This window comes from Equus asinus, chromosome 6 (genome assembly GCF_041296235.1).
Source record: "Equus asinus isolate D_3611 breed Donkey chromosome 6, EquAss-T2T_v2, whole genome shotgun sequence".
Classification (NCBI taxonomy): domain Eukaryota; kingdom Metazoa; phylum Chordata; class Mammalia; order Perissodactyla; family Equidae; genus Equus; species Equus asinus.
The window spans coordinates 16,721,301-16,748,689 of NC_091795.1; the positions used below are offsets into that span (position 1 = coordinate 16,721,301).

The 27,389-nt window shown below is 54.1% G+C and overlaps 2 protein-coding genes across 4 annotated transcripts; one reads left to right on the forward strand and one right to left on the reverse strand.

The window, feature by feature from the left end:
* The first annotated feature begins 1,668 nt into the window (after positions 1–1,668).
* On the forward strand, positions 1,669–7,485 carry ANKRD23 (ankyrin repeat domain 23). 2 transcript variants are annotated; one of them, XM_014859144.3, is made up of 9 exons: positions 1,669–1,823; positions 3,157–3,303; positions 3,529–3,657; positions 4,481–4,606; positions 4,874–4,972; positions 5,061–5,159; positions 5,320–5,418; positions 5,559–5,657; positions 5,756–7,485. In XM_014859144.3, the coding sequence occupies exons 1-9, from the start codon at positions 1,797–1,799 to the stop codon at positions 5,849–5,851; spliced, it is 921 nt and encodes a 306-aa protein (XP_014714630.2). In that variant the 5' UTR covers positions 1,669–1,796; the 3' UTR covers positions 5,852–7,485. The 2 variants fall into 2 exon arrangements, with proteins under 2 accessions (XP_014714630.2, XP_044628854.1); XM_044772919.2 differs by lacking the exon at positions 4,874–4,972.
* Positions 7,486–9,340: 1,855 nt separating this feature from the next.
* Positions 9,341–26,980, reverse strand: CNNM3 (cyclin and CBS domain divalent metal cation transport mediator 3). Of its 2 annotated transcripts, XR_011503861.1 has the most exons (9): positions 24,365–26,980; positions 17,793–17,936; positions 16,578–16,727; positions 16,001–16,170; positions 15,701–15,797; positions 15,190–15,323; positions 14,614–14,752; positions 12,200–12,299; positions 9,341–11,665 (listed from the first exon to the last, which is right to left on the reverse strand). XR_011503861.1 is itself a non-coding variant. In XM_044772913.2 (8 exons), the coding sequence occupies exons 1-8, from the start codon at positions 25,713–25,715 to the stop codon at positions 11,601–11,603; spliced, it is 2,250 nt and encodes a 749-aa protein (XP_044628848.2). In that variant the 5' UTR covers positions 25,716–26,980; the 3' UTR covers positions 9,341–11,600. The 2 variants fall into 2 exon arrangements, 1 of the variants encoding a protein (XP_044628848.2); XM_044772913.2 differs by lacking the exon at positions 12,200–12,299.
* Positions 26,981–27,389: the final 409 nt, after the last annotated feature.

Genomic DNA, 27,389 nt, shown 5'->3' on the forward strand with positions numbered 1-27,389 from the left:
TACCTAGAGAAGTATTCCCCCATGTATACAAAGATATGTGTTTATAGGGGCATTCACAGCGATGTGCACTGGAGCGTGGGGTGTAATGTAACCACAAATGGAGGTGACCAACATGCTCCCCGTCTGGGGAGTGGTTAAGTTCCGGTGCACACGTCGATGCGTGCAGTGCGCCCGAGGGCAGTGTGTGCTAGTTGGGAAGAATCACGGTCACAGTGTGACGCCCCTTGAAACCTGTCTGTCCATACACAAACATACAGGAAAGCAGTCAAGAGGACCTCAGCTGCACTGGTCCCGTGCTCTCCCCTGCACCGCTGGCCAGAATGTTGAGTCAAGTGGGTCTTGAGCTGTGTTTGCTATGCTTGGATTTTTTACAAGGAGTAATGTTTTTTTAAATAAGTCAATACTAATAAGAAGTTAATACTAACTAGTTTCATGTGGGAGAAACTAGTTTTCTGCTGACAGTTTCAGTGAAGCCTGTTGATGCAAATGCCGTTGTCCCACAACATTGAAGGAGAGGCGTTTCAGTGTCAGTGGTGAGCGGAGTCTGGAGCTAAAGTCCTCCTTTTTCTTTTCTGTTTGCCCTCTGTCTGGTCTAGGTGACTCTTTCCCTCATAACCAAAGGCAAGAAATCACTTTTGACAAAAACACCCTGGAGCATAAGGAGTGAGTCTTTAAAAGCCCTGGGTTCACTAAGTCTCGATCCTTGGAAGTAATTACCAAGAAGCCAGCTATGGGTCGGGCCATTCACAGTCCTTTGGGGCCGTGGGCTGACCTTGACCCGTAGTCCTCTCTCTGTTCTGCTCATCTCTGCTCAGGTTGCGCGCTCCTGGAGTCTTATTTACTAGCTATCAGATTTCCTTTCAAAGGTCAAGGCAGAGTTCAAGGCACAGCTGGGTGAAGGGCCGGCTTGGCGTCCTAGGGAGAATTAGCAAGTTTGACTTCAGTGGTTTGAGACAGGTTACTCTGCGACTGGATTAATGGTTAACATTCCGTCTTTAGACCTGGAGCCCATCCCAGTCTCACCTTCCCTGTGGAAAGGCATGCTCCATGCCCAGGAGAGTGAGGGTGGGGGACCTGCATTTGGGGCATGGAACACTTGTCAAGAGGCATGAGGTGCTGATGACAGGCTGGGCTTGGCTCCTGCTGGTGGTGTAGCTTAACGTGCTGGTTCTCGGAGTGGGGAGGGAGGAGCAGGGGTACTGGGAAGGAATGCACCAGAGGAGGGAGGGCAGCCTTGAGACTGGCTGGGAGTTCACTTGGAGCCTGATTTCCTCACGTAGGTGCCGTGGGGACCCCCCCCAGAGAGGTGAGCCTCTTGGGCCTGCCCTTGCCGAGGTGGTCCTCAGGATTCTGGCCTCCTTTTGCTGGGGCCATTGGGCTGGGGCTTTCCGGGTCTCAGGCAGCCAGACCTACAGCAACGTGGAGGCTCGTGATCGGCTCTTTATCATGAGTGGCATCTAGATGGAGAGTGGGGAGTATTCCCCCTGAATCTGGGCTGGTGGTCCAGGCCCCCCAGGACACGTGTTTATTGGCTGAATTACTCCTGAGTAGATGGGGATGGCACAGGTACAGGACAGCGGGTGTCTGAGGATGCAACTGACTCAGCTCAAAATAGTCCTTTCCCCCACCTACAGCGGGCTGCATACCCACACTGGTATTTTGGGTAGTGTTACAGAGCCACAGAGTTATCTGGCCCAGGCGCAAGCTCTGCCCTGCCTGCCCCTCGGAGACCGCTCCCCTATAAAAGGGCTGAGCAGCTCAGCTCCTCTCACCGGGGGTGTGAAGAGCGGGGGACCATGGACTTCATCAGCATTCAGCAGTTGGTAAGGACGTGGGGCAGAGGAGCGGGAGGCCAGGCAATCGACTCAGCAGGATAAAGAGGTCCGGCTAGAGGAGGGCAGGCAGCTTCTTTCTGTGGCCTGACAATCACGTCTTAGGAGCAGAAACTTGCCATTCTTTTCTGGTCTATCTGCCCAGTTCTCATGTGAGGTGGTGAGGAGGTTAGGGAACAAGAGAGGGAAACTCAGTGGAAAGAGGTCGGGTGATGGTAGACACGAAAATCCTTGAGTTTAGTGAGTTTTGCCCTGGACTGTGATGGCAAAAGAGGAACAAGCAGTGTCTGGTGGCCTTGGAAGACATGAGCATAGCTGGGGTGTTGGTTAGCTCAACTGCCATGACAGTCGTTGCTCTGGAAATGGTCCAGAGGGTCTGGCGGCCTTGATGTGGGGAGGGGGAGAAGGGTGCTCTTGAGTTCCCTGGGCAGTGAAACAGTGACACCAGTGACACTTTGGGATGTCTGTTTTGGTGAGGTCAGACATGGAGGGGAGGGAGGCCCAGGAGGTCACGTTGCCCAGCAAGCCCCACAGCTGGCCCCAGCCTGGTGAGCCCCTGGCGGGAGGCTGGCCACAGGGCCCAAGAAGAGTGAGGGTGCCAGAGCCTGCCTTAACGGGACTATAGCTCTACGTGGCTGCAAGCCCTAGGCTCTGCCATCCTATCATTCCAACCTTTCCTCTCCCCACAACATGCTTACCCCTCGATGCTCCCCAGCTCCTGAGCTCCTGGGGGTGGGGCTGGGGAGGAAGAAGAGAACAAGTCCCGTAACACATTTATCTTGACAGCTCCGCAAGGTAAGTGTGAGTTTTACCCCATTTTACTGATGAAGGAACAGCTTTGGAAGAGCCAAGATTTGAACCCAGGAATTCAGAATTTTACCCAGGAGGTGTCTCCTCAGTCCCTCTGAGCTTGGGGTCAGGTGGCAGTATGGCATGATCTGGGAGGAATGTAAGGACAACAACCCAGGAGGGAAGCTGAGGTGTTGTCTGCCCTGATCTTACCTGGACACAAGCCTGGCGGTATAAATAGATGTGGTGTCATGTCCCTGGGCCTGTGATCCTGCTGACAGGACAGGGTAGGCGGCAGTCAGCTACCCCCCTGGGCCCCGGGAGACACTACGGTTGGTGAGAGCCAACAACAACGGGTACCAGGAGCGGGCCAATGCTCAGTCTGCTGGGAAGCTCTGAGAAAGGGCCGGCCAGCTCTCAGATGCAGATTCAAAATACTAATCTCTGTAGGTCAGCTCTTGTCAGGATCTGCACGGCTATATTTTCTGAGGGCTCCTAATTGTCCTGATTCTTTATCCTTATCCTGTTCCTGTAGGTAAGTGGAGAGAGAGTCGAAAAGAAAGTGTTTGGATGTGGACGTGGAGTTCCTGATCCTGGAGGCTGGCCTAGTGACTGGAGGCTGGGACCCCAAGAAGCTGTGGCCCGGGAGAGGTGGAAACTGGAAGAAGAGAAGAAGAAGAAAGTGAGTGGTGCTGGGGGTGATTGTGGCTGGTCTGGCGTAGGCAGGCTCTAGAAGCGAGGGCCTTGGAGAGCCAGGGGCTCAAGGTCTGAGAGACACCTGAGCAGCTGGGGTCTCCTCTGGGCAGGCAAGACAAGGGTTAGAAGCACCAAGAGCTTGCCCGCAAGGCTCCCGTGACAGTGGCTGATGGCTGCCATGGGCTTGTCTTCTGCCCACTTTCTGCCCCAGCTTGAAAGATTTAACAGCTCCAGACTTAATCTGGAGAATCTGGCTGACTTGGAAAACTTGGTTCAAAGACGAAGAGAAAAGCGACTGAAACGCCGAGTCCCCCCCAAGGCACCTGAGCCGGAGGTTAAGGTAAGTGGGAAGTCGGGGGCGTACACCCCCAGGGCCAGAGTTCATGAGGAAGAGCTTCCGGGCACCCGGGAGGGCTCAGGGAAGAGTAGACACCACCGGCCAGCCACACAGCCAGTGTCTGAGCAGCAGGACAAAACCTATTCTGGAGCCACCGGCACCCGTCCCCGCCCCCGGGGGGTTTGTCTGCCAGGGCTGTGGGAACCAAGTCCCAAAAACGGGGGGCCCTAAACAACAGACATGTGTCATCTTACAGAAACTTATCATCTCAGAGGCTAGAAGTCCGAGACCAAAGTGTCGGTGGGGTTGGTTCCTTCTGAGGGCTGTGAGGGGGATGTGTCCACACCTGTCTCCAGCTCCTGGCGGGTGGTGGCAATCTTTGGTGTTCCTTGGCTTTTGGACGCATCATGCTGACCTCTGCCTCTGAGTTCACAAGGAGTTCTCCCTGTGTGCATGCCTGTGTCCCCTTTCAATAAAGACACCAGTGCATTGGATTAGGGCCCACCCACTCCAGTATGACCTCATCTTAGCTAATAAAAGCTGCAATGACCCTATTTCCAAATGAGGTCACATTCCGAGGTCCCGGGTTAGGACTTCAACATAGGAACCTTGCAGCAGACACAAGTCAACCCATAACACCTCCCACCCAGTGCCTGTTCCATCAGAATTCCTGGAGGCGGGCTTTTAAAAAGATCTGTACAAGCTGACAGTATGCTGGTCCTCAGCCAGCTCTCTGGGGACCACTTGGCTGGACTGGTGAAGCTGTGACATCCCCCAGGCCTACAGTTTTGGGGTGTCATTGGGTCTTGTCCTTCAACTTATCCAGGCACAGCCCCAGGCCCGGCTGGAGCCCGTGGACCTGGAGAAGTTCCTGAAGGCGGCTGCTGAGAACCAGGAGGCCCTGATTGACAAGTACCTGACAGACGGAGGGGACCCCAATGCCCATGACAAGGTAGCGAGGGTGGGCGAATCGGATTGCACATCAGCAGCGGCAGGGGCGCTGTGTTCAGCGTGTCCTAGTCCCGGCGCAAGAAAACGCAGGGCGTTCCTGTCTTGCGGGACCCGAACTCCGCAGGGCCTCTTGAGCCGGGAGCAAGAGGCCCTTCCCATGACGGGGAGCAGGCGGCTCTGCTCAGGGAACCCAGCATGGGACCGTGGTCGGGGGACCGCTAGGGAGTGGCCGTGCTCCCTCTGCCTGACCTCCCGTCTCCATCCCTAGCTCCACCGCACGGCCTTGCACTGGGCCTGTCTGAAGGGCCACAGCCAGCTTGTGAACAAGCTGTTGGAGGCGGGCGCCGCTGTGGATGCTCGGGACCTGGTGAGACCCGGGGATGGCCCATCCTCACGGCAGACCCCTGCCCCGCAGCCCAGCACGTCAGTGCTGCTTTGGTGCTTCTGTTTTGCAGCTGGAGAGGACACCCGTGTTCTGGGCCTGCCGTGGAGGGCACCTGGACATCCTCAAACTGCTGCTTAACAAGGGAGCACAGGTCAACGCCCAGGACAAGGTGAGGAGCACCCTGCTGTGGGGCGGCCTGTCAGGAGGAGCAGGGGAGCAGCGCACAGGAGCTGATGCTGTTCCTGGAGGACAGAAAGCAGAGCCCTCCGGGGTTTGGACGCGGCCTCACCGTGCTCGGGAGCAATGCCAATTCTCACTCCCTCCCTTAGATCCGGAGCACCCCCCTGCACGTGGCCGTGCGCACAGGGCACTCTGACTGCCTGGAGCACCTCATCGCGTGCGGAGCCCACATCAACGCACAGGACAAGGTAGAAAATTGGTTCTTCCAGACTAGGGTGGTTCCACCAGGGGACAGTGACTGGGGGAGCCTAAGCTCAGTGACAGCACTGCTGACCTGACCCTCCTGGGGATGGGGAGGCTGGGAGGATGACATCCCCTTTCCCGACAGGAAGGGGACACAGGTCTACACGAGGCCGTGCGGCATGGCCACCACAAAGCCATGAAGGTGCTGCTGCTCTACGGAGCCAAGCTGGGCGTGCAGAACGAGGTGAGGATGGCAGGGCTGGGGCCCAGTCCCCGGGCTTGGCAGGGGCAGTGGAGTTCCCAAGAGGAAAGAAAGGACTGACCCCACATCCTTGTTCCCAGGCGTCCATGACCCCAGTGCAGCTGGCGCGAGACTGGCAGCGGAGCATACGGGAAGCACTCGAGGCCCATGTTGGGCACCCCCGGAGCCGGTGCTGACGATGGCAACAGACCTGCGGGTCACTCCAGCCACCATTCCATCCCCTTCCCCTCCCATCCTCACGCCACCCAAACACCTGTACCCGTGTGTGGTTCTTACCGCTTGGTCCCAATCCCTCTCTCAGGGCGGCTTCCTCAGTCCTCCAGGGCAGCCCTGTCAGGACCGAGGAGCAGCACCGACTCCAGCAGGCAGAACAAGGAGGCCTCCCTGGCTTCAGGTCTCAGGGATGGCCCGTTCCCTGCCTGGGTACACGCTGGGAGGGGCTGGCACAGAGGACCATGGGTACGGAAACAAACAAAGTGGGTCCACACGGGAGACCATGAAAGAGAGTGGGAGCCCAGGACAGAACACAAAATGAAGAGTCCTCAGCCTCGAGTACCCAGGGCTGGGCGCTCGGCCCCTCGGTGTCCACTGACCCTCAGTCTAGACTGATTATGTCCCTGCCCTCCACAAGGGCCAGCCTCCCATCAGGTGGTGATTCAGCACATGGCCAGCAGCCACCATCCAGGTCACAAAGATGTCAGGCACTTCTGCAGCTGCCCAAGGCCCTTGGCTAGGGGTTGTTCCAGGGGACTCCATTCCTATCAGCAGCAACCCTGATAGTGTCTGGAGCGGCTCTAGGCAACTTTGGTCTTGGGGCCTCTGGAGTTGGGCCCGACAGGCTGGAGGGGGTTACTCAGCAGGTTTGAGGCCCCACTGCAGCAGAAGTCCAGGACCAACCTGGTTGCCCCAGAGGCCCCAAGACTGATGAGCTGGAGCTAGTATTTACATTAGACAAACCTCATGCCCACCGTCCAAAGGCTTCGGTCAGGCCTGCCTGCCAGATGCCAGTTGCCAGCTGGTGGCTCTCCGTGTAGGGTGAAGTGCCAGGGTGCGGGGGATTGCTTGTGGCCCACCCAGCTTTTGGGGCGGTGGCCCGTAACTCTCCTGTGCCTCAGGCGCTGACGCTGCCCTGGTACTGGAGCTCTTGCCTGGACTCTGCGGCTGCACCGGCCGTTTTATCCTACCTGAGGGAGGACACCGAGGAGCTCGGAACTCAGCCCACGAGGGGAAGCAGAGCGAGGAGCACACCTCCTCCTTTTCCGTCACCTCATCGGGAGTAGGCTTAGGACCCGACTTTACTCAAGCTCTCCTAGAGGCTCCTTCCTCTCCGTCCTTGCTGTTTCAAGTTGCACTGGTGCAGACCTGTGCTACCGGTGGGGCTGGGTCCTTAAATGCCAGAAGGTGAATCTTTAAAGAACTCTGCCCTAAACTGGGAGCCACAGGCCGAGGGATGGGCCACAAGACGAAGGTTAGCCTCCCTCGCACATCAGCTTCCTGGGCTGACATCCATTTTGCAGCAGTTATTTTTAGTCTAACTTCTCAGGCCAGAACACGGCAGTTCTTACCGTGTAAAAAGCTGACGAGAGCCCCACACTAGGGGCCACTCACCTTTCCTTCACGTGGGCAGCTCCTGCCCTGTGGTGACAGAGCCAGTGTTCGCTGGACACTGAGGCCATGGGAGAAACAGGTACTCAAGTTCATGGAGAAGACGACTCCCCATACAGAAAATGGGGACACTTAAGCAACTGACAAAAATACCTTTTTATATGCATCAATATTTTTTTGTTCATTAAAATTGGTTGACTATCCACCACAGCCTAGTCGCCTGTTCTGGGCGGGGAGGGGCCCGTTCATTAGGCCCAGGGCCTTGTCTTTCTCAGCAGCAAAGCTCGAGCAAGTTAACGCCAGCCTGACAGCAAGACAGGCCCCCAGGTTCCAAGCGTGCGGTGCTGCGCGTGGCTCTTGTGCTCCAGGCATCTGGGCTCACTGATGGACAAGTTCAAGAGCAGTGGGTCTCAGCCTTGGCTGCTTATTAGAATCGCGAGGGAAGATTTTAAAAGTCCTGATGTCCAGGCCAATTAAAACAGAATCCCTCGAGTGGGACCCAGGTATCAGCATTATCATGCAGACGACATGCTTGTCCCCTAGAATAGGGGAGTTCGACCAGATCTCGGACCCCAGATAAACATACAAAAACCCTGTTTCCACATACTAGCCATGACTCCAAACACCAGAATTTAAAACACAGTTACCATTTACAATTGCTAAAAAACCCGAAACACTTAGGTATAAATCTAACAAAACATGTAAGCACTTGTATGCTGAAAACTACAAAACGCTACTGAATAAAATCAAAGAAGATTTAAATAAATAGAGACTTAAGAGTGTTCATGGATCAGAAGACACATCATCATAAAGATGTCAATTCTACCCTAATTGATACACAGGTTTAACAAGTTCCTACCAAAATCCCAGCTAGATTTTTTGTAGATGTAGACAAGATTATTCTAAACTTTATAGCTAAAACAATTTTGGAAAAGAACAGAGTGGCAGGAATCAGTCTACCCGATTTCAAGACATAGTATCTAGCTCCAGTAATCAAGATAGTGTGACGGAGGGACAGACTATAGATCAATGGGACAGAACAGACAACCCAGAAACACACACACAAAAATACCCAACTGATTCATGACAAAGATGCAACTTATTCAACAGAGGACAGACAGCCTTTTCAACAAATGGTGCTGAACAACTGGACATCTACAAGCTTAAAAAACAACCTTGACCTAAGTCTCACGCAAACATTAACTCAAATGGATAATGGACTTAAATATAAAACAGAACTGTAAAAATTCTAGGGAAAAAAGACAATCTTCGTGATCTGGGACTAGGTAAAGCTTAGACATGACCCCAAAAGCATAATCATAAAAGACAAACATCAGTAAACTGGAATTCATCAAAATTTAAAACTTTTGCTCTGTAAAATATCCTGTTAAGATGATGAAAAAATAAGCTACAGACTAGAAGAAAATATGTGCAAACCAAAAACCTGACAAAGCCTAGTATTTAGAATATATAAAGAACTCTCAAAACTCAACAGTAAAAAAACCCAAGCAATCCAATCAGAAAATGGGCAAAAGAGAGGCCGGCCGGGCAGCACACTACTTAAGTCCACACGCTTCACTTGGGCGGCCCCGGGCTCGCAGGTTCGGATCCTGGGCACAGACCTAGCATCACTCATCAAGCCATGCTGTGGTGGCGTCCCACATAAGACAGAGGAAGATAGGCACGTTTGTTATCTCAAGGCCAATCTTCCTCACAAAAAAATAAAAGGGCAAAAGACATAAACAGACATTTCACAAAGTGAAAAAAGCACATGAAAAGATGTACATTACCCATTATGGAAATGCAAACAAAAACCACAATGAGATGTCACTATATACTTACCAGAATGGCTAAAATAAAAAACAATACCAGATGCTGGTGAGGATTTGGAGAAACACTCATTCATACTTTGCTGGTGGGAACATAAAATTGTACAGCCACTCTGAAAAGGTTTGGCAGTTTCTTTTAAAAACCTAAATATGCAATGACCATACAACCTGGTAATTGTACTCCTGGACATTTAGCTCAAAGAAAACCAATGTTTATGCAAAAACCTGTAATGAATGTTCATAGCAGCTTTATTTGGAATAGCCAAAAACTGGAAACCACCCAGACGTCCTTAAACAGGACAACGAGTATACCATGGAATTCTACACAGCAATCAAAAGGAACGAACTGTTAACACACGCAACAACCTGGCTGAATCTCCAGACTATTTGCCGAGTGAAAAAAGCCAATCCCAAAAGGTCACACACTATACGATCCCATTTATACAACATTCTTGAAATGACACAATTATAGAGATGACCAGATTAGTGGTTGCCAGGGACTGGGGATGGTGGCAGAGGGGTGGGGGCGGCTCTCAAGGGGTAGTCGGAGGGAGATCCTTGTGGTGACGGGACAGCTCTGTATCTAGATTGCAGTGGCGGTTACACAAATCTACACGTGCGAAGATGATATATAACTATACACCCACATTGCACCAGTGTCCAATTCCTGGCTCGATACTGTATTATAACTACATAAGATGGAACCTCTGAGGAAAACTGCGTGAAGGGTACATGAGACCTCTATCCTTGCAACTTCCTATGAATCCGTAATGATTTCAAAATAAAAACTTAGTTATGAAAAGAAAAAAGCATCAGCTCTAACTGCGACTTGGTATCCTGGATTGGATCCTGCAACAGAAAAAGGACATTATTGGGAAAACTGGTAAAATCCAAACAAAGTCTGTAATTTAGTTACTAGTTTTGTACCAATGTTAATTTTTTAGTTTTGATAAAGGTACCAAAGTCATATAAGACGTCAACTTTAGGGGAAGCTGGCTGAAGGGCACATGGACTCTTCTGTGAATCCAAAACTATTTCAAAAAATAAAGTCCTGATGCCCAGACTGATTGAATCAGAATCCTGGGGGGGTGGGCCCCAGGTATCAGTTATTTTCATTTGCCACGATTCCAACGTGCAGCTAAGGTTATGAACCAGCATGGTGCAGAGAGATTTTACCGTCTCCGTTTCCCACCTGGGTTTGCTCTTGGAGAGAATTCCTTGAGAACAACTTCTGAGTGAGCATACCATGTTCTCTGGCCTTCATTCCCACTGGTCCCAGATAAGGACCCAACTTCCTTTGAGAAGGGTTCCAGAAATCTCACCCCGCCCTGTCCGATCTACGGTCCTCAGTCCCTGTGCCGCCCCAGTTTCTGCACAGCCGAAGAACTGTGGAAGGTAAACACAGGGAAACCAGGAGGGAAAGACAAACGCCTTCTTGTTCCCACTTCTCTAAAGCCCCGTAGCTAGTAATAGGAAAAAAGCAGAGTCCTAAAGGTTTCAGAGATAGAAGAAAACTTTGATTTCACGGTTTTTTAAAAGAAAGTTGGTGGGGATCCACCTGGTCCATAACCACACTCCCCTCCCCTGCTGCTCTGCACGCACGTGACAGCCACGCAGACCCCTCGGAGGCCCGGGAGGAAGGGACGAGGTTGGTCTAACAGTTACTCTCCCTGGGATCCAGCAACGAAGACAGGATCAGGTGCAGCAGAAAGACCCCTTCCTCCCACCTGTGACCTCTTCTTAAAACAATGACAGTACAATGACAATACTGTTAGTGGCAACCAAGCCCGCAGGCGGAGGAGAAACAGAAAGAGCAGGCCTCCTCAGTCCCCTTGGGGGCCAGCTCGCGCACTCAGGGCTCTGGAATGGGTCAGAAAAGCAGCCTCCACAGGAGGGAGCGGGACCAGGGGACAGACTTGTGGGTAATGGTGCTTCTAGGTTTGGCACATGGGACACGCTGGGGCACACACTTGAAACACGGCAATGTAAGGAAAGCCAAACAGTTCACTATGGCCAAGGCCATGGATTTGAACCCCCAGCCAAAACTGGTGCTCTCGGTTTGCTCAAAAAGTGCTGCCAGCAGCAGAAAGTTGGCAAATTAAAAGCAAAGTGAGTACAGGTCACGGCCACATAAAGGAGTAACCGTGCGCACACATCACGGCTTGGCCTGAAGAGGTATGAATATGCTGCACTGTCACAGGGAGAAGGCTGGGCCCGGGGCCTCGAGATGACTCTGCTTTTTCATTCCCTCCGAAGCAGGCCTGCAGGGCTGTGCCCCAGCTGACCCCCATTTCCTAAAGACGGCAGGACCTGCTGAAGGCTCTTGGCACTGACGTCTGTGCTGAGGAGAGCCCAGGACCCGCATCGATAAGGGCCATCTAAAACGTGGCCTGGAGGGGATGGGGACAGGCTGGCAGGAAGCAACTCCTCGGCTCTCTCCAGGTCCCCACATGCTTGTCCATTCCCCAGACCTGGGGCTCCTGGCAAGCAGTTAAACTCCTGGGTTCCGCCCAGGGCTCTCCTCAGCTGGGAGGCCGGGTCTGCTGTGGGTGGACCCTAAAGGAGAGAAGGAAGGGGGAATTAAAATCAAAGCTGGTCCAGGAAGCAGTCCTATCAAGGCCAGGCATTAAAATCCTCTTTAGGACAGGAAAACACAGGGAAGGTGGAGGAGCCCCAGGCCACCTTAGGAGGTACCAAGGCAGGGCTGGGAGTGACGGGTGAGGAAAATGGTCAGCTAACTGCGCCTCACAAGAAAAAACCACTGGGAGGACAGACGCTATCCCCGAGAGGCAGGGAAAGCAGGGGCTCTGCTCACAGTGGGCCAGCGCCATGATGCTGGCCAAGAGGAACCCACCCCAGACAATAAAGAGCCCATGCTGGAAGGAAGCTTTAGTTTCTGAGGCTGAGTGTTTCATGATCCCATCTGTCTTCTCAAAAACTGAAATAAAGAGTAGCAATAGGGACAGGAAGGGCCCACCCCGCCCCAAGGAGAGGTGCCCCCCAGCTGGGTGAGCGGTCTATAGCGCTCCTCTCAGCAGCCAAAGGTCCAGGAAAGGAAAGCAATGAGAACGTGAAAGGGAAGATATTTACCTTGGGTGTTTTCTTAAAACAAAAAATGCTCACTAGTCCACAGTCAATTATCAACTGCAGTTTCCAAATGTGCCAAAGAGGGAAAGGTCTATTGGGAAGGCTAGAGAGAGCAGAGAGAGAGAAGAGGAGACAAGCTATGGAGCTGACCCGGGAGAGCCACGCAGCACCGCAGACCTGGCCGCCCGCGGGGCAGGGAGAGGCGAGGCCGAGCGCACACTGCATCCTGCTGCTCAAACAAGAGGGACAGGAAGCACGGTGTCCAGAGCGGACTCTCCCTTGTAAATCCAGTCCTGTGAATGATCCACGTGGAGGTATGCCAACTGGAAATGGCAGGCAGCGGTCAGAAGACCGCTTCTGTGAAGGGCCAGTATTTTTAGGTTTTGCAGGTGGCAATAACTCGACTCCACTGTTGAAGCTCAAGGGCAGCCATGTACAATTCGTAAACAGAGGGGTGAGTGTCAATAAAACTTTATTTACAAAATCGGGCAGCTGGCCAGATTTGGCCTTTGTGTCAGTCTGCCAACCCCCGCTGTATTATTGTGCCAAAGTCACCCAGGGAATGGTCTGACCTGCACTATTTAAGCAGTGCCCCTAGTGACATCTCCACGTGTGTGGTGACACCAAGCTCTCCTGGGCAGCGCAGGGCCGGGCTAAAGGATAAACTGAGCCAGACCCCAGAGTGCAGAGGCGAGGCGCAGAAAGGTAGCAGGCGACCGTGCTGCACATGAAGGTCAGGCCACACAGGGGAACATAACCAACACTGTGGCTATAAACAGGGGATGGTAACCCATTTCAGAGAGGAAACTGACCCACAAAGCCACCATAAATTGTTCCCTTATATGACTGTCCAATGAGCAGCTGAAGCCAAAAGAGGATTAAAAAAACCGCTGGGTATATGATAAAAGATGAAATGAAGGGACATCCATCATTCTTAGATTTAAGTCTGTACCTTGAATATGACACGCACAGTCTCAGTAGCAGACGGAGCCACAAAAGGCTCACATTTTGAAAAAACAAAAAAATGTCTCGGCTTTTGAAATCCAAGTCTGATGAGAAGGCGTGAACCTCTGTACAAGGGCATCTCACAAAATACAAGAACGTCCCAGTGCGTGAACACGAGTGCGTGATCAGCACTGACAGGTGGGGCACCGCCTGAAAGCGTGTGCTCACGTGGACAGGGCTGCGAGTGCGGCCAGCCCAGGACTCAAGCAGCACACCCCACCTAGGGTGCCCTTTGACCCACAATCAGAGATGGAACACTCAGGGGCTGGGCCACCCAGGTGGCCCAGGGTGGGGCTCTCTGTCCCTTGCACTTGCCCTGGCACCTCTCGGAAAAAGCCTTTCTATTTTAAAAACACGTTTGTGTTCTCAAGTGTGGGTCTAAGTAACCAGAGCTGTCCCCTGTGAGGCAGCACAGCCCAAAGGCCAAGGGCAGGCTCCAAGCCAGTGCCAGGGGTCCCTCTGCCTCTGATTCCTCATCTGTAAAATGGGCATAACTACTGCCTCTCAAAACTCGGGGGGAGTTTTCCTAGATGAGTCAGGACGCTGAAAGCTCTGAGCACAGTGCCAGGCAGAGCAAGCGTGTGACAAGAGCTCGGCATCCCACTGGGGGTGAGGGGAGCAAAGCAGGCCTGGAAGGGCAGCATGCAGTTCCTGCCACAGAAGAAATTCCTCTCCAGAAGCCTTGCCAGCTCCTCCAGGAATGTTAAGCCCTGGAGCATCTCTGACCCCAACCTAAGAGCTCAATCAGAATAAAAGTACCTTCTCAAATAACCAGGACAAGAAAGCTCCCTGACTTTACCACTCCTACCCCAAGCCCACTCTCCACAGGCTCCTTTTCATTCTCCTTCCTCACACTGTAAGGGTGGGGTTTGCCATCCCACAGCCCAGATCCCACCCCTCACTGTAAAGTCTGTTTCTTCCAATGCGATCTTCGCGCCCACACTGGAGCCCCGGATGGGAGGGGCACGCCTTAAACGCCTCAACAGGTGCCCTCTTAGATCTCTGGGATGGTGTCCACCAGACTCCACCTTCTGAGCAGGGCCCACTGCTGACACGAATCGCTTTCCAGGTGACCTCACACTAATCCTAAATGGCCGTGACCTTGATTTTATTCCCATTTAGCAACTCTTCTCTAATTAAGTCAACCCATCCTAACAGGCCCTCAAGAGAAAAGGCTGACTTAACATATTCTACTTTAAATGCCAGCTGGTCCATAGCTCATTGTCATTTGAGCCACTAAAAACAGTGAGAGGGGAGAGAGAAAAGGATGAGGCAAAAAAGGGAAAAAGAACGAAGCATGGAGGGCAGAGGGAGGACAGAAAGCAAGTCTGTGTGTGCAACAGCAAGGACTGGAAAGGCGACACGGACGCCCTGGGTCGACACACAGCGGGATGTGGCCACGCGGGGCTCACCTGCTGCTGGGGCTGTCTTGTCACTGAGTAGCCTGGTCTGGCTGCCTGGGGTGACCTGGAGGTCCGTGTTCTCAGGGGACGGTGGCAGGTTCTGGGCTCGAGTAGCCAGGAGCGCATTGAGGTACTGCAGCCGTGTGACCTGGGGGACAGACAGCATTACCGGGCAGGTGTGACTTGAGAAGCCAGATGGAGATGGTGAAGTAGGAGAGGTCACATACTCCCTTCTGCCCACAAACAGCTGACCTAGGAGGGAGAGTCATGCTCCACAGGATAAGAAAAAGGAAGAGCTTTAAACTAGCTGAGGACGAAGAAGAGCAATCAAGCAAAGTTTTAAGATCTCAAAAGAAGATCTCAGGTGCACAGGCCATGCCAGAGATGGGAGCGGACCACCAGCAGTCAGAGGGGCCTCCAGGGAGCCAAGGCCATGCATCCTTCAGAGCAAGCACAAGGTCCTGCTCTGGAAAGTCTGACTCAACCAGACTGTTAACTCATACTAATTTGTGACCAGCTGGTCTAGACCCTTGGAGACACAAGGCTGGCTAAAAGCCAGGACGAATGAGCAGCCCAGATGGTCACCTTGATGAACTGCAGGTCAGAGAGGGCCCTCACGGTGTAGTCAGGACAATACGCAGACAGGCGTGTGCTGTCGGCTGGCTCAGGCTGCAGGTCATGGCGGATGGACTGGAGCGAGGACACGGGGGACTGGTGAACTGTCAAAAGGAACAATCAGTGATGGAGGAAGCACCCCCGCCCCAGTGGGGACAATTGCACAGCCTCTAAGATGCACCCCACAAATCACCCCAGAGAGAGCACATGGCCAGGAACTGTGAAAAGGACGGCAAACACACTTCCTCCTGGGAAAGGTCTGCAGGGACGGGAGGGAGCAACCAAGATGCGCCCTGCAGAAACGCTGCCCCTTCCCACTAGGCGGCCTGGAGATGAGAGAAGCCAGCAGGTCCCACAGGGGACCACCTTGTAGGAGGCGAGGGCCCTGGAGGAAGGGAAGCCAGCATCCTGGGCACTGCAGAGCCCCCGCCTCAACCACAGCCAACCCCTGCCCTCAGCTCCCGGAGGGGATGCAGCTTACCCGAGGATGGCGCCGTCAGGGCAGACACTCCATAGTAGGTGAAGGCCCCGTTCTCGAACTTCAGGCCCTCTTTCCCGATCTCCACCTCAACCCTGCCCTGGGAGGGGGAGGGAGAGGGAGAGGAAGGAGGGGCAGGGAGAGAGACAGATGGGGACAGATTATCTCTCATGCCAGAAGAGAGGACAAGGAGAAAACACCAAGCCCAACTATTTAGGAGTGTGTATCCGGATGTTCCTCCCTCTTCTCAGACCCTTCCCTACTCTCCGAGCAGCAGGAGGCTCCGGCTGGGCTCCCAGTTACCTGCAGGATGAGAATGAAATAATCCACCGGCTGGCTGCGCTGGTACAGGTAATGGTGTGCAGCCAGGCGGTTGCTCTCGTCAAACCTCACTTCCTGGTTGACGCTGGGATGCTTCAGCAGGTGCAGCAGGACCTTCTCGGAGATTCGCAGTGGGCTGAATACATCCACCTCTGCCCCATGGTGGAAAAAAGGGATGGTGTCCACCAGGTCCAGAGCAGCCTGCGTAACCACCCCGACTCCTGCTGCCCTCCTGGGCTCTCCTCCGCAAGCCCGTGAGCTGAGTTGCCTCCCCAGCACAATAGCACTGGGCAGGCAGAAACACTGCCTGGCTCACGCTCCCTAGCCAGGGCTCGCCAGAGACGGCACTAGCCTGGCCCCAGCTCTCGGCCATCTGGCAGAGAGGAGCCACCCCTCAGGTGACCTCAGATGCTGACTGGACTGCAGAGAGAAGTGCAGATGTTCTCCTGGACACTCCGCTGCTTATTGGGAATGGGAGCATCAGTGTCCATGCGGAGCTCTCCTGACGCACTGGATGGGGAGCAATAGTGCAGGGACAGGGCCCGGCCCGCAGCCTCACCTCGGGAAAGGAAGCGCTGGGTGGCCAAGAGCAGCTGGGGCGAGATCTTCACTTTATAGTCCTCATCAGACACCTTGAACAGGGAGAATTCCTCTTTCCGCCTGAGAGGGGCACTCAGATAAGTATGCTTCTTCCTCACCGCGGCGTCTCCTAGGAAAGGCAGACGGAGGCCTGGTGGGCATTCACAGCCCTCCAGTTAACACGACCAAACCAAGGGGCACGTGCCCACTCCCTCCTCCCAAGGCCTGGGGGCTCGTGGGGAGGCGGCATCAGAGGCCCAGGGACACACCCTTGGCACTGCTCCCCGGACGGCACCTGGCTGTCACTACCACACAGTAATCCTGGTGCCCAGGACAGAGTGGGCAGCAGTCCACACTCCAGCTATCTCCTGGGGAAGTACTGCAAGAGGATGCGCCTCTCCTTGGAGCTGGGAGAAGATAATGCTGATACGACAGCAAAGCAGCTTATAAAAACTGGTATCCTTGGTCATTAGGAGACCCCTGGCTGGAAACCAAGCACGTGAGGATTACTGCTGCTAAACAGTAGCCAACTTGGTGACCCTGTCCCCACGGTAGTCTGAGGACCCAAAGTAAAGATGCTGCATTCTGGGGACAGGCACACAGGCAAAGCGATTCACTTGGCAGCACAAGGGTGGGCAACTCAGCGTCCTAAGTGCCTGTGTGAGGTCCCCGCCGTCGAGCACGGGTTCTGCGTCTGCCCTGCAGACCTCAGCCACCATCCGAAGAGGCAGGCACTCCTAAGATATTACCACAGGCCCCAGGATCACCTGTCTAGACAAGATCCTCTCAGTAGTAAAGAATGGGGTTCTCTGAGGAGACACTTCTGTAATGTGCAAAAGACAACGAGAAAGCAAAAGGACCAAGAAGACATAAGAATAGGAAGGATGCATGAAGGGCAGAGGTCTCACTCAGGGAGGGAGGGAGGGAGTGAATGGTACGGCTGCTAACAGAGCCCCAAGCAACCACTGGGCTGGGGCGGGCCACCTTGGCTCTGCATCCAGGCGGACGTGTGGGCCCTCCAGCAAGGGGGCGACACAGGGGTAAGGAGAACAGGGCCTGGCTAGGCAACAGCTCTGACTGCAGACCCAGCCCCATTTCCAGCAACACGAGACCCGCCACCCTCTGACACGCACATGTATCTCAGTAAGCTTGAAAGACCAGCTGAGAGGGAAAATCGCCAGCAATCAAGACTCACGGTAGTCTTCAGACTCATCCAGGATCTCCGACTTGATGATCTCCTCAATGACGTCCTCCAGGGTGACGAGGCCCAGCACCTCGTAGAAGGGGTCACCTTCGCCCTCATTGTTCACCTTCTGCACGATGGCCAGGTGGGACTTCCCTGGGGGAGGGGACACTCACGTTACAGCCTCCTGGAGGCCTCTCATGTGTCTTCGCTCCGTCTGGCACAAGCCCACCAGAGAACAGAAGCTGACGTGTTTGTGTTCCCACAAGATGCCAGGCGACGGGCAAGACTGTTCCTAGGTTCTTACCTAAGACTCTCAACATGCTCGTGAGCATTAGCCGCACTTCATAACGAGAAACCTCACTATGTTCACCTGCACAAGGCCACCCAGGCAATGGCAGAGGCAGAGTCAGTCCCAGGTCAGTGTGACTCCATGCTGTGAAACATGGTTTAGACGAAGAAGCACCCAGACTAGAACAGACACAGCAGGATCGCAGACACAAGGGTACCGGCCCCAGAAACACAGGCTCCTGAGACAGTCTAAACGGGGGGAGCCAAGAGGGCCATCCAGTCCAACTCTCCAAGGGAAGTTTTCCCAATTCTGAAAGTTGCCCGTCATTTCCAGAAGCCACGGTCTATGACAGTCACCCAGCGGGATGAAGACACATGGTAACCAGCCAGTCAGAGGCCAAGCTGTGAGGGAGGAAGAGCAGCAGCCTGGAACTTCTCACCTTCCTCTTCCGTGACTCTCTCAGGTCAGCTTCACTATTTGTTCTGTACGTTCACAAGGAAACGTAAGCTTGAAAAAAGGCCAAGCCTCAGAGTGCTGGGGAACGCGGGGAAAACTTCAGGAATTTACTCTGCTTCAGGTACATGCTTTTCACCTATAAGACTTTATACCCATCCAAAAGAAAGAGACTGCAAGCCACAGAGATAATTTTAAATTTTTGAGTAGCCATGTTAAAAAAAAAAAAGGTGATGTTAATTGATAATATATTGCAATTAACTCAATATAGCCAAAATATCATTTCAACACGCAATTAGTATAAAATATTAAGAGAGAGTTTACTTTTTCTGTACCAAGTCTTTGAAGTCTTAGTATAACACTGCGTGCTTGCAGGGCTGGCCTGGTGGCACAGCAGTTAAGTTTGCATTTTCTGCTTCGGTGGCCCGGGGTTTGCCAGTTCAGATCCCGGATGTGGACTTATGCACCACTTGTCAAGCCATGCTGTGGTAGGCGTCCCACGTAAAATAGAGGAAGATAGGAATGGATGTTAGCTCAGGGCCAATCTTCCTCCAGAAAAAAAAAAAGTGTGTGCTTGTCACTTAAACAGCACATCTCAATTCAGACTAGTTACCTTTCAAGAGCTTATCAGCCACAGTGGGTAGTGGCCACCAGGCTGGGTGTGCAGGTCTAGGACACAGGACTGACAGCACACTTGGCTCAACCATGCCCTTCTTCCTTACTAGTGACAAAAGCTTAGGATAAACGCTGGCTGGGCCCACACGTAAAGGGGGTACTTGCTTCCAGAAACTTTCGGTAAAGCAAAAAGTCAAGGTCACTTTGTGGTGTGAATCCTACTTCACACACCTGGGGTTTCATTACAACGTAGTGACTTGAGGTTAGAAACACACCCTGTGGAAGTCTATTCCACATGCTCTACTTCGTTCTTCCAGCATCCATGCTCCAGAGTGGTCAGCTACAGGAAGAGCTCTGCCCCAAAGCTGGATAGAATGAAAATGTCAAAGTCAATGAAAAGCTAGGATCATCAGACCACTAACCAGATGATCAAAAAGGAACGAGGCTGTAAAAGAACAGAACGATAACATTTACTGTACTCCATCAAATCGAAGATGCTATCAATGCTGAGATGCATCCTAACTGCAGACACGTCAAAATGCAAAAAAAAAAGTGCATCTCCGAACTGAAAAAATGCAATATTTAGTGCTTGCTGTGTACTGGCCAGCAAGTGCTTCATTCATTGATTAACTGACGAATACTCTGACAACTCTACGAAATGTACAATACTATTATCCCTGTTTTACAGTTTACAGAGAAAACCGAAGCCAAGAGAGGTTCAGGAACCACGCAAGTGCAGACCTGGGATTTGAACCCAGGCAGCTGGCTCCTGAGTCATTCTCTTCAGCACCCTGCTCTGCTGACCTGCACTGGAGAGGACGGACCAACTCTCAGGGAACCCTCCCCTGGGGACTCACACAGGGCCTGGTACTCTCTTCCACACCGGGCCTTTCCAAGGAAAAGCAAGCCCCCCTTCAGGACACTCTAACCTCCTCGGACACAAATTACAGGTGGAAATGACCACATTAAGTCGTCTCCCCTTTCCAGGAGGAAAAGGCCAGGGGTCCCTGGAGAACCATCTGCTCATTCCTGCTGAGACAAAGGCACTGAAGGAGGAACGCGGCATTTCTACGTGTTTCCCGCCCCCAGCAGTGGTGTCGGGAATGGCTCATACCAGGAGGCAGGAACGGTTTCTTCAAGGACCACGGCAGCCCTGCCATATGGTACAAACCTGTCAGGCCAGATCAGGAAGGCCAAGGCCCGCTACCCAATTTTGGTCAGTAGTCTTTCTGGATTCTGGGAACCAAGGCCCAGGTTCTAGGTGACCATCTGAGAGCAGAAAGGACCCACTTCAGCTCGCTTCTTCCAGGAAGCCAGGCCCTTTGGCAGGTTAGCTACAGAAAGGACAACTTCTCCCTTGCTTTCAAACTTCTATAACATAGGCACTCACTGATGTTTCTCACTGATGTGCCACATGGCATGACTCAATGATGAAGAAAAGAAAGTAGAACCCCTGAAGAGCCCCTAAAACAGTGGCTGTGGGATTTAATGACAAGACAGAATGTCTGTGGGATCCAGAAGGCGACCACGACAAAGCAGTGGAGGTACAGAGACAGGGCCGCTGGAAGGATTAAAGTTGATTTCTCATCTGATAGGATAAAACGCTCTGAAAATACGGAGGCTCCTGGCTGGCTGACTGGAACCCCCACACAAGCCCCAAGACAGGTGCCTGCGGCTCTCCCTGAGCAAGCTCCACAGAGCCACAGGCAAGGGCAGAGGCACATCTGGCCAGCACAAACCAGAAAGCTCTGAGAAAGCGCTACAGAGTTTCCATTTTAGTTAGCAGGCTCAAGGGTACTCCTAAACTTTACAGATGTCAGAGGACTCATCCACAATGCCTAAGTTCAGGATATTCTTAAACATGCCGCTGGGGTTTAAATTCCTCTGCCTCCCCCCTTTTGTGTTGTAAGGTATCCTATGAGAAAAGGACGGTGCCAACACTCCTCGCAGGTCTGCCCCTTCAGGGTGTGGCAGGCCTTGGCTTCTGACAGACAAAGAACCAGAACTCAGTTGAAAGCAGAGAAGAGCTGAAAAGCTCACCCATCCTAATCCCTCCTGCAGGTGAATGTCCTTGAATAGTCTCAGTGGGGGCTGACAAAGGCGCTGGGAGTTAATGACTTTAAAGAAGATACATGTTTTTTACTATGGCTCCAAAGGACTCACTCTTCCTGGTAATGTTCGCACAAAATAAGTGGTGTCCTCTCAAGTCTGCACACTGACTGAGGGCTGCCTCACGGGGAAGATGCCTCTCTCAGACTATAATGTTCCAGAACAGATAGAACTCTGAAAGAACCAAAGGAAGAGGGCCTGGAACGGTACCTGCCAAGATGCCAGGGACTCCAGCTTCAGGAAATTCAGAGGGCACCACCACCTCACCCACCTGGCAGAGAAACGGGCAGGGAACTCATCTCTAAAACCTCAGGCGCCATAAAGGCTATAACAAGCTCTTTGTTCATAAACAGAATGAAGCAGGGGGTTAGGCTAAAAAGGACTTTTATGAGGAAATATAGATACCTGCCAAAGGGTTGCATTGCACGAGAGAAGCACAGAAAGCTCTGGGATGTCACAGGAAAGACATGGTCATTTTGCCCGGAGAATGGCCCTCACTCACCACAGAAGGAGGAAGGCAAGGGGCACTGAAGAGCTCCCCATTCAGCCTCTAGGTTGCAGATACCCCCCATCCCACTGGCTTCTAGTAGGAGGCTTTTCGGCACGTGGTTAGTAGGCAGCTTCTGGTCCGGCATCAGGCTGCATGAAACCTGCCTGGTTCTCCAGAGCTGCTCCAAGGCCACGGCCCCAGAGCGGGAGCAGCCTGTGCTGTGGCCTTCCCTCTCTACCGGCTCCTTCCATTGACACTTAAACCTAAACCCACTCGATTCACCCATCTTACAACCGAAAAGCAGAAGGCCTCCTCCCTGGCCTGTCCTCTCCCAGCCACCGCTCTCTGGCTTCCACTTTGCAGCCACACCGCACGGAAGGCCTGTCTGCTTTAGCTGTCATGCCTCTTCATGTCCCATTCACTCCCCATCACCCCATGCCCTGGCCCAAAGCTGCTCCTGCGAAGGTCAAGGGTATCTTCGTTGCTGCATCCAAACGACATGACACTGACCTCCTCTCCTGATCACTCTCCTTCCCTAGGTAAGTGATCTCTGCTCTTAGCTTCCAGGACATTCCGAGCCTCTGGCTCTCCTCAGCAGCTGTCCTCTGCTGCCCTCCACACCCCTACACACCTGTGACCCCCAGGGCTTTAGGCTTTCTGCTCCACGCCTGTGGATTGAGGGACCACTTCCACACCACCGATCAGATCTCTCCCTCCTGCTCGGGTCTGTCACTTGCATTTCACACGAACTGCCTCCTAGGAGTCTCCCTCTGCAGCCACTGCACAGACACAGATGCCAACGTCCAAAACCACCTCACGCCACCTGCCTCCCACCCCCAGACTCTCTCTTCCCTGCATGTGCTCTGCCTCAGGGAAGGGCGACACCACCACCAAGCCAGAAATCCAGGCCTCAATCTCAGCTCCTCCCTCTCGCTCCACAGTCCCTCAGTGAACCACAAAATCCTCCCAATTCCACCTCCAAACGCCTCTCAGATCTCTCCAGGCCCGCTGCGCACCCTCATTCAGCCTATCGTCAGCTTTCATCTGGACACCCTCACCACTGGTCTCCCTGCCCTGGTCTCCACACCAGCCAGTGATCTGTAGAAACCACTCAGACGGTGCCGCACTCTGCTCACAGTCACTGCCCTGGTGATCAAGTCCAGGCCTCCCAGGCCCTCAAGCTGGGAGGCAGCAGGGGCAGGACAGAACCGTCCCTCCCTGACTCCAGGGCCAGCACTGCCAGCCACCGGGCCCCAAGAACCACCACTGCCTGGGAAACTACCGTGGCCCAGATGGAGTACTTATCACCAGGAGGCTCTGTCTGGCACCCCCTCCAGGCTCCCCTCCCCAGAGAGGGGCTGCATGGCCACTTTCTGAGGAAACAACCAGGACATTCTCTAGCAGAATAATCAGAACTGCCCATCAAAGGCCCCCACCCAATCTGAAGGTACCGTAGTATAGTAACAGTAAAGGCCTATTAACACCCAAGTCTCTTGAAAGTATCAAAGGAGGTGAAGTGTGAGAGTGCCTACTAGCAGCTGGCATACAGCAGTGCGAATGCAGGAGTAACATGGTCATTGCCGCAAAGCCTTATCCCCCTGCCCTGACTGTCCAGGGACTCACAAAGCACTTCCCATGCCTGCCTGGGGCCAGGAGACTTCACAGCTGCCCGGAAGATCAGGGGGCTTGACTCACTTCCTGGCTTCACATTATGCAGCCTTTACGGTCAAACCCACCCATGGTCATGGACGTCCCCATGCCCACCCTGTAGGAGTTCAGGTGTGAGAAGCATGGCTGGTCACCAAGAAGCAGCTAAGCTCTGGGGAGCACACCCAAGGCTGACGAGGGAGAGCACTGGAGAGGACCCCATGCCCCCACACTTGGAGGGTGGGTCTCAGCTTTTACCTGTAAGCTTAGAAATTGTTCAGATAGACCAAGATGAAAGGAGAGGGTGAAAATGTGGTATTAAAGGAGAACTTGAGAGACCTTACTCAGGGTTAGAAATGGGTAAATTAAGAAAAGAAAAGAAGGCAGAGGAAGGGGAGACTATATCCTCCTCCATGAAGTTGCTTTTGGTGAAATCAAAGTGGAAGTTTCTTCCACACCTGCAGAAAAGTATTAACGAATCGTTCCCTTTTCGGCAATCAGGAAGGCAGCAGCCTTTCAGTGACCTTAACGGCAATGCCCTGGAAACATCACAGGCCCAGCTAATTTGATATCGTATGTGTGCAGGTCGTCGCGTCCAGGCATCTGGAGACTATGACTATGTTCTCTTCTGTTCTTTTAGTTTCTATCCAAGGGTTTAACCAAAAGCCCAGAAAAATGACCTGGGAGATGGACAGCTGGCAGTCAGAGCTAAGTGGACACACCTCCCAAATTGGGGGCCTACCAGGAGAAGGATTTTGCTGTCTGTAGCACTGTCACCCTCTGAACGACAGCCTTTAAATATCACAAACGATTATTCAGAGCGACAAAGCCATCCTCTTCTTTAAAAGGGCACTTAGAGGTCTCACTGCCCTACACAGGGACGGGACCCTTTTCTCCAGGCTTCCATAAAGCCCTACCCCCCTTTGGTAGAGGAGAGCGCTGGCATTCAAGTGCCCTCGACAATTCCCCGGACGTTACCTCGCTTGAACTCCTCCAGGACGGCGTCCAGCTTGGTGTCGTTGAAGACGAAGTGGAGTGGGTGATTGTAGAAGCGGGTGATGGTGCTGAGCGGCGTGCAGTCTTCGGGGTCCACGAAAGCCAAGTCCTTGAGGTAGAGCATGTCTACGATGTTGGAGCGCTCCTCCTCGTACACGGGGATGCGCGTGTGGCCGCTCTGCATGATGCTGGCCAGGACACCGAAGTCCAGCACAGCGCTGGCGTCCAGCATGAAGCAGTCCTCGAGCGGCGTGAGAACGTCTTCCACCGTCCGGCAGCGCAGCACCCCCTTGCTGAGGTCGCTGTAGGGGTCGCCGCCGCCGCGCGCCAGCTCCAGCACGCGCTCACGCAGCCGCCCGGGCCGCGCCGCCAGCTCCAGCAGCTGCCCCACGGGCAGCGCCACCGGCAGGGTGAGCAACACCGCCAGGCGGCTGAGAACCAGCGCGCGCGGCGCCAGCGCCAACGCCCAGCGCCCGCTCACGGCGGCCGGCACCACCTCGCCCACCAGGAACACGAGCCCCGCGCTGCCCAGCACAGCGGGCACGGCGCGCTGGCCGGCTGCGCGGTACAGCAGCACGGCCAGCGCCGCCTGCGCCAGGCTGGCCAGCAGCAGCAGCGCGCCCAGGGCGCAGCCGGCCCAGCGCCGCACCGGCTCCAGGCGCCGCGCCGCCGCACGCTCAGCCTCCGAGCCGCTCTCGCGCAGCACCTGCACCTCGGCCGGTACCAGCGCCAGCGCGCTCAGCTGCAAGCCCCGCGCCAGCGCCGCCAGCGCCAGCAGGCCCACCGCCCCCAGCCCCAGCGCCCAGGGTGGTGCCGCCTCCTCGCCCGCCGCGCCGCCCGGCTCCACGCGCACCGCCAGCAGCGCCGAGTGCGGGCGCACGACCTCGGCGCGCAGGCGCAGCAGCGCGCGCCACTCGCCCGTGGGGGCCGCCGCCTCCTGGGCTGCCGCGCTGCCCGGCCCCCCACGCACAGCCAGCAGCGCCGAGTGCTGGCGCACGGGCTCGGCGCGCAGGCGCAGCAGCGCGCGCCACTCGCCCGTGGGGACAGCTGCTGCCTCCTCGGGCGCCGCGGCCGGCCCGCCCTCGGGGCAGCCCGCCCCCTCGGGGGCCACCCAGGACCAGGAGCTGTTGGCAAAGCCCGAGCCGAAGAGGCGCAGGCGGAAGGTGGCCTCGGGCGCGGCCTGCACCTCCTCTCCGCTCGCCCACCCCGCGCCCGCGGCTCCGTCCTCCTCCAGACAGACACCCAGCACTCGCGGGCCCGGCGCCGCCTCCCCGTCGGCGTTGCCCAGGCAGAACGCAGCGAGCAACCAGCCTAGCAGACCCGCCGCCGCCATCGCCTGCTGCCCCCTCTCGGCCTCCCGTGCAACCTACCCCTCCGCCTCCCCCAGCCAATCGTCGCCAGCCTGGGCGCCTCCTCCGCCAATAGGCGGCGGGCGGGGGCGGGCCCCAGGGTCGGACTAGGCTGCGCCGGGGAGTAAACAAGCGGCGGCGCGGTCCTGGGGCGGGCCGGGGGCGTGGGGCTCTCGGCCCCGCGGCGGTCGGCCGCGGTTCTCAGGGTGAGAGGTGGGCGCGTTCGGGGGAAGGAGAGCCGCGAGCTGGGCCGCCTCCGCGGGCGCCTTGTTCCCACGGGCCGACCCCGCGCGCTGGACGCCTGGCTCGTGCTCTGGGAAGTCCCTGTCTCGGGACGGCGGGCGCGGAGCGGAGCGGCTTGCAGGCGGAGATTCCCGTATCTGGGAGAAGTGCTGTTTTCTTAGGAAGGGGCCCCGTGAACCACTGACCTAAAGGGCAAGGAGTGCTGGAAGAAGTACCTGTGACTGGGCGTCGGGAAGCTAAGGCTTATTGAAGATGTTTACTGATCACGCCCGACTCTGCTATCGGTCGGGGGACCTGGGGACATGAGACACAATCCCTGCCTTCAAGGAACTTGCGTTCCTGCCAGGGAGCATGATGGTAAATATGTAAACACACGAGATCACTACCTCATTGGATCCTCACGGCAACTTCACGTTATTAATATTTTACGGGAGAAAAGGTCAAGCATGACTCGGCACGGATATTGCGTTACAACGCGACTTAATATCCTAGTCACCATCCCAGCCAGATTAGGAGACGGCAGCTCTGTCAGGAATTACTGTCTGGTCACTCCAATTCTAGCACATCATCCTTGGGAAAATAACTCCTCAGGACCAACAAGAACTATTCAAGAGGATCCTCGCTGGAGGGTTATTTTAGAAGACCATATGGTCCATTGACAGCATGGAATGTTTTTCATCCGTTGTATATGATCTTTAAGTGGTTGGAAGGAGGTACACAAACTGCCAACGGCTTCTCTATAGGTGTCCAGATTAAGTGTTTTTGTGTTTTCTTTACATTTTTATGTACTTTCAAATTTCCTAATGTAAGTAGACTTTGATAAGACTGTTCATATACTATTTTAAATTATCTTTATAAGGATTCTGTAGAAACACATTTGCTGTATCATGAAAATATTTAAAAGGATAGCCCCTGTGGCCACAAGTAAAATGTTCGTGTGGAAAGTAATGTGCAAAAATGAGTAACCCCATGGTGAATGACCAAAATAAAAATTATTTTGTGAAGAACTCTTAAAAGGATGGCAATAGTCTCTCCTCTACGTTGTAAACAGCACCATGACTAGACCAGCCACATCTCTGTGTTTCCAGTTTTTATAACCCGGACGTTGCTATGCCCTTTGAGTAGTGCCTCACTTGCAGATTACAGATAAGTCACCAGCAGAAGCAGTAATGACACTACTGAGCCTTTCCAGTGAGTGGACCGGCATGCCTCCTTTGAAGAAAAAAATAATAGATTCAGCCCCTTTAGTTCACACTTGGGTCTTCAAGTCCAGATAAAATGCTGACATTGACATAAAATGGATGGCAGGCTTGAAATGAATCATGTGCCTGAAAAGTTAGTAACCAGCAAAGAACATTCCAGAGGAAAGACAGGAAAAACTCCCTATGGATTTTGACAGGGCTCTGACCTTCGCC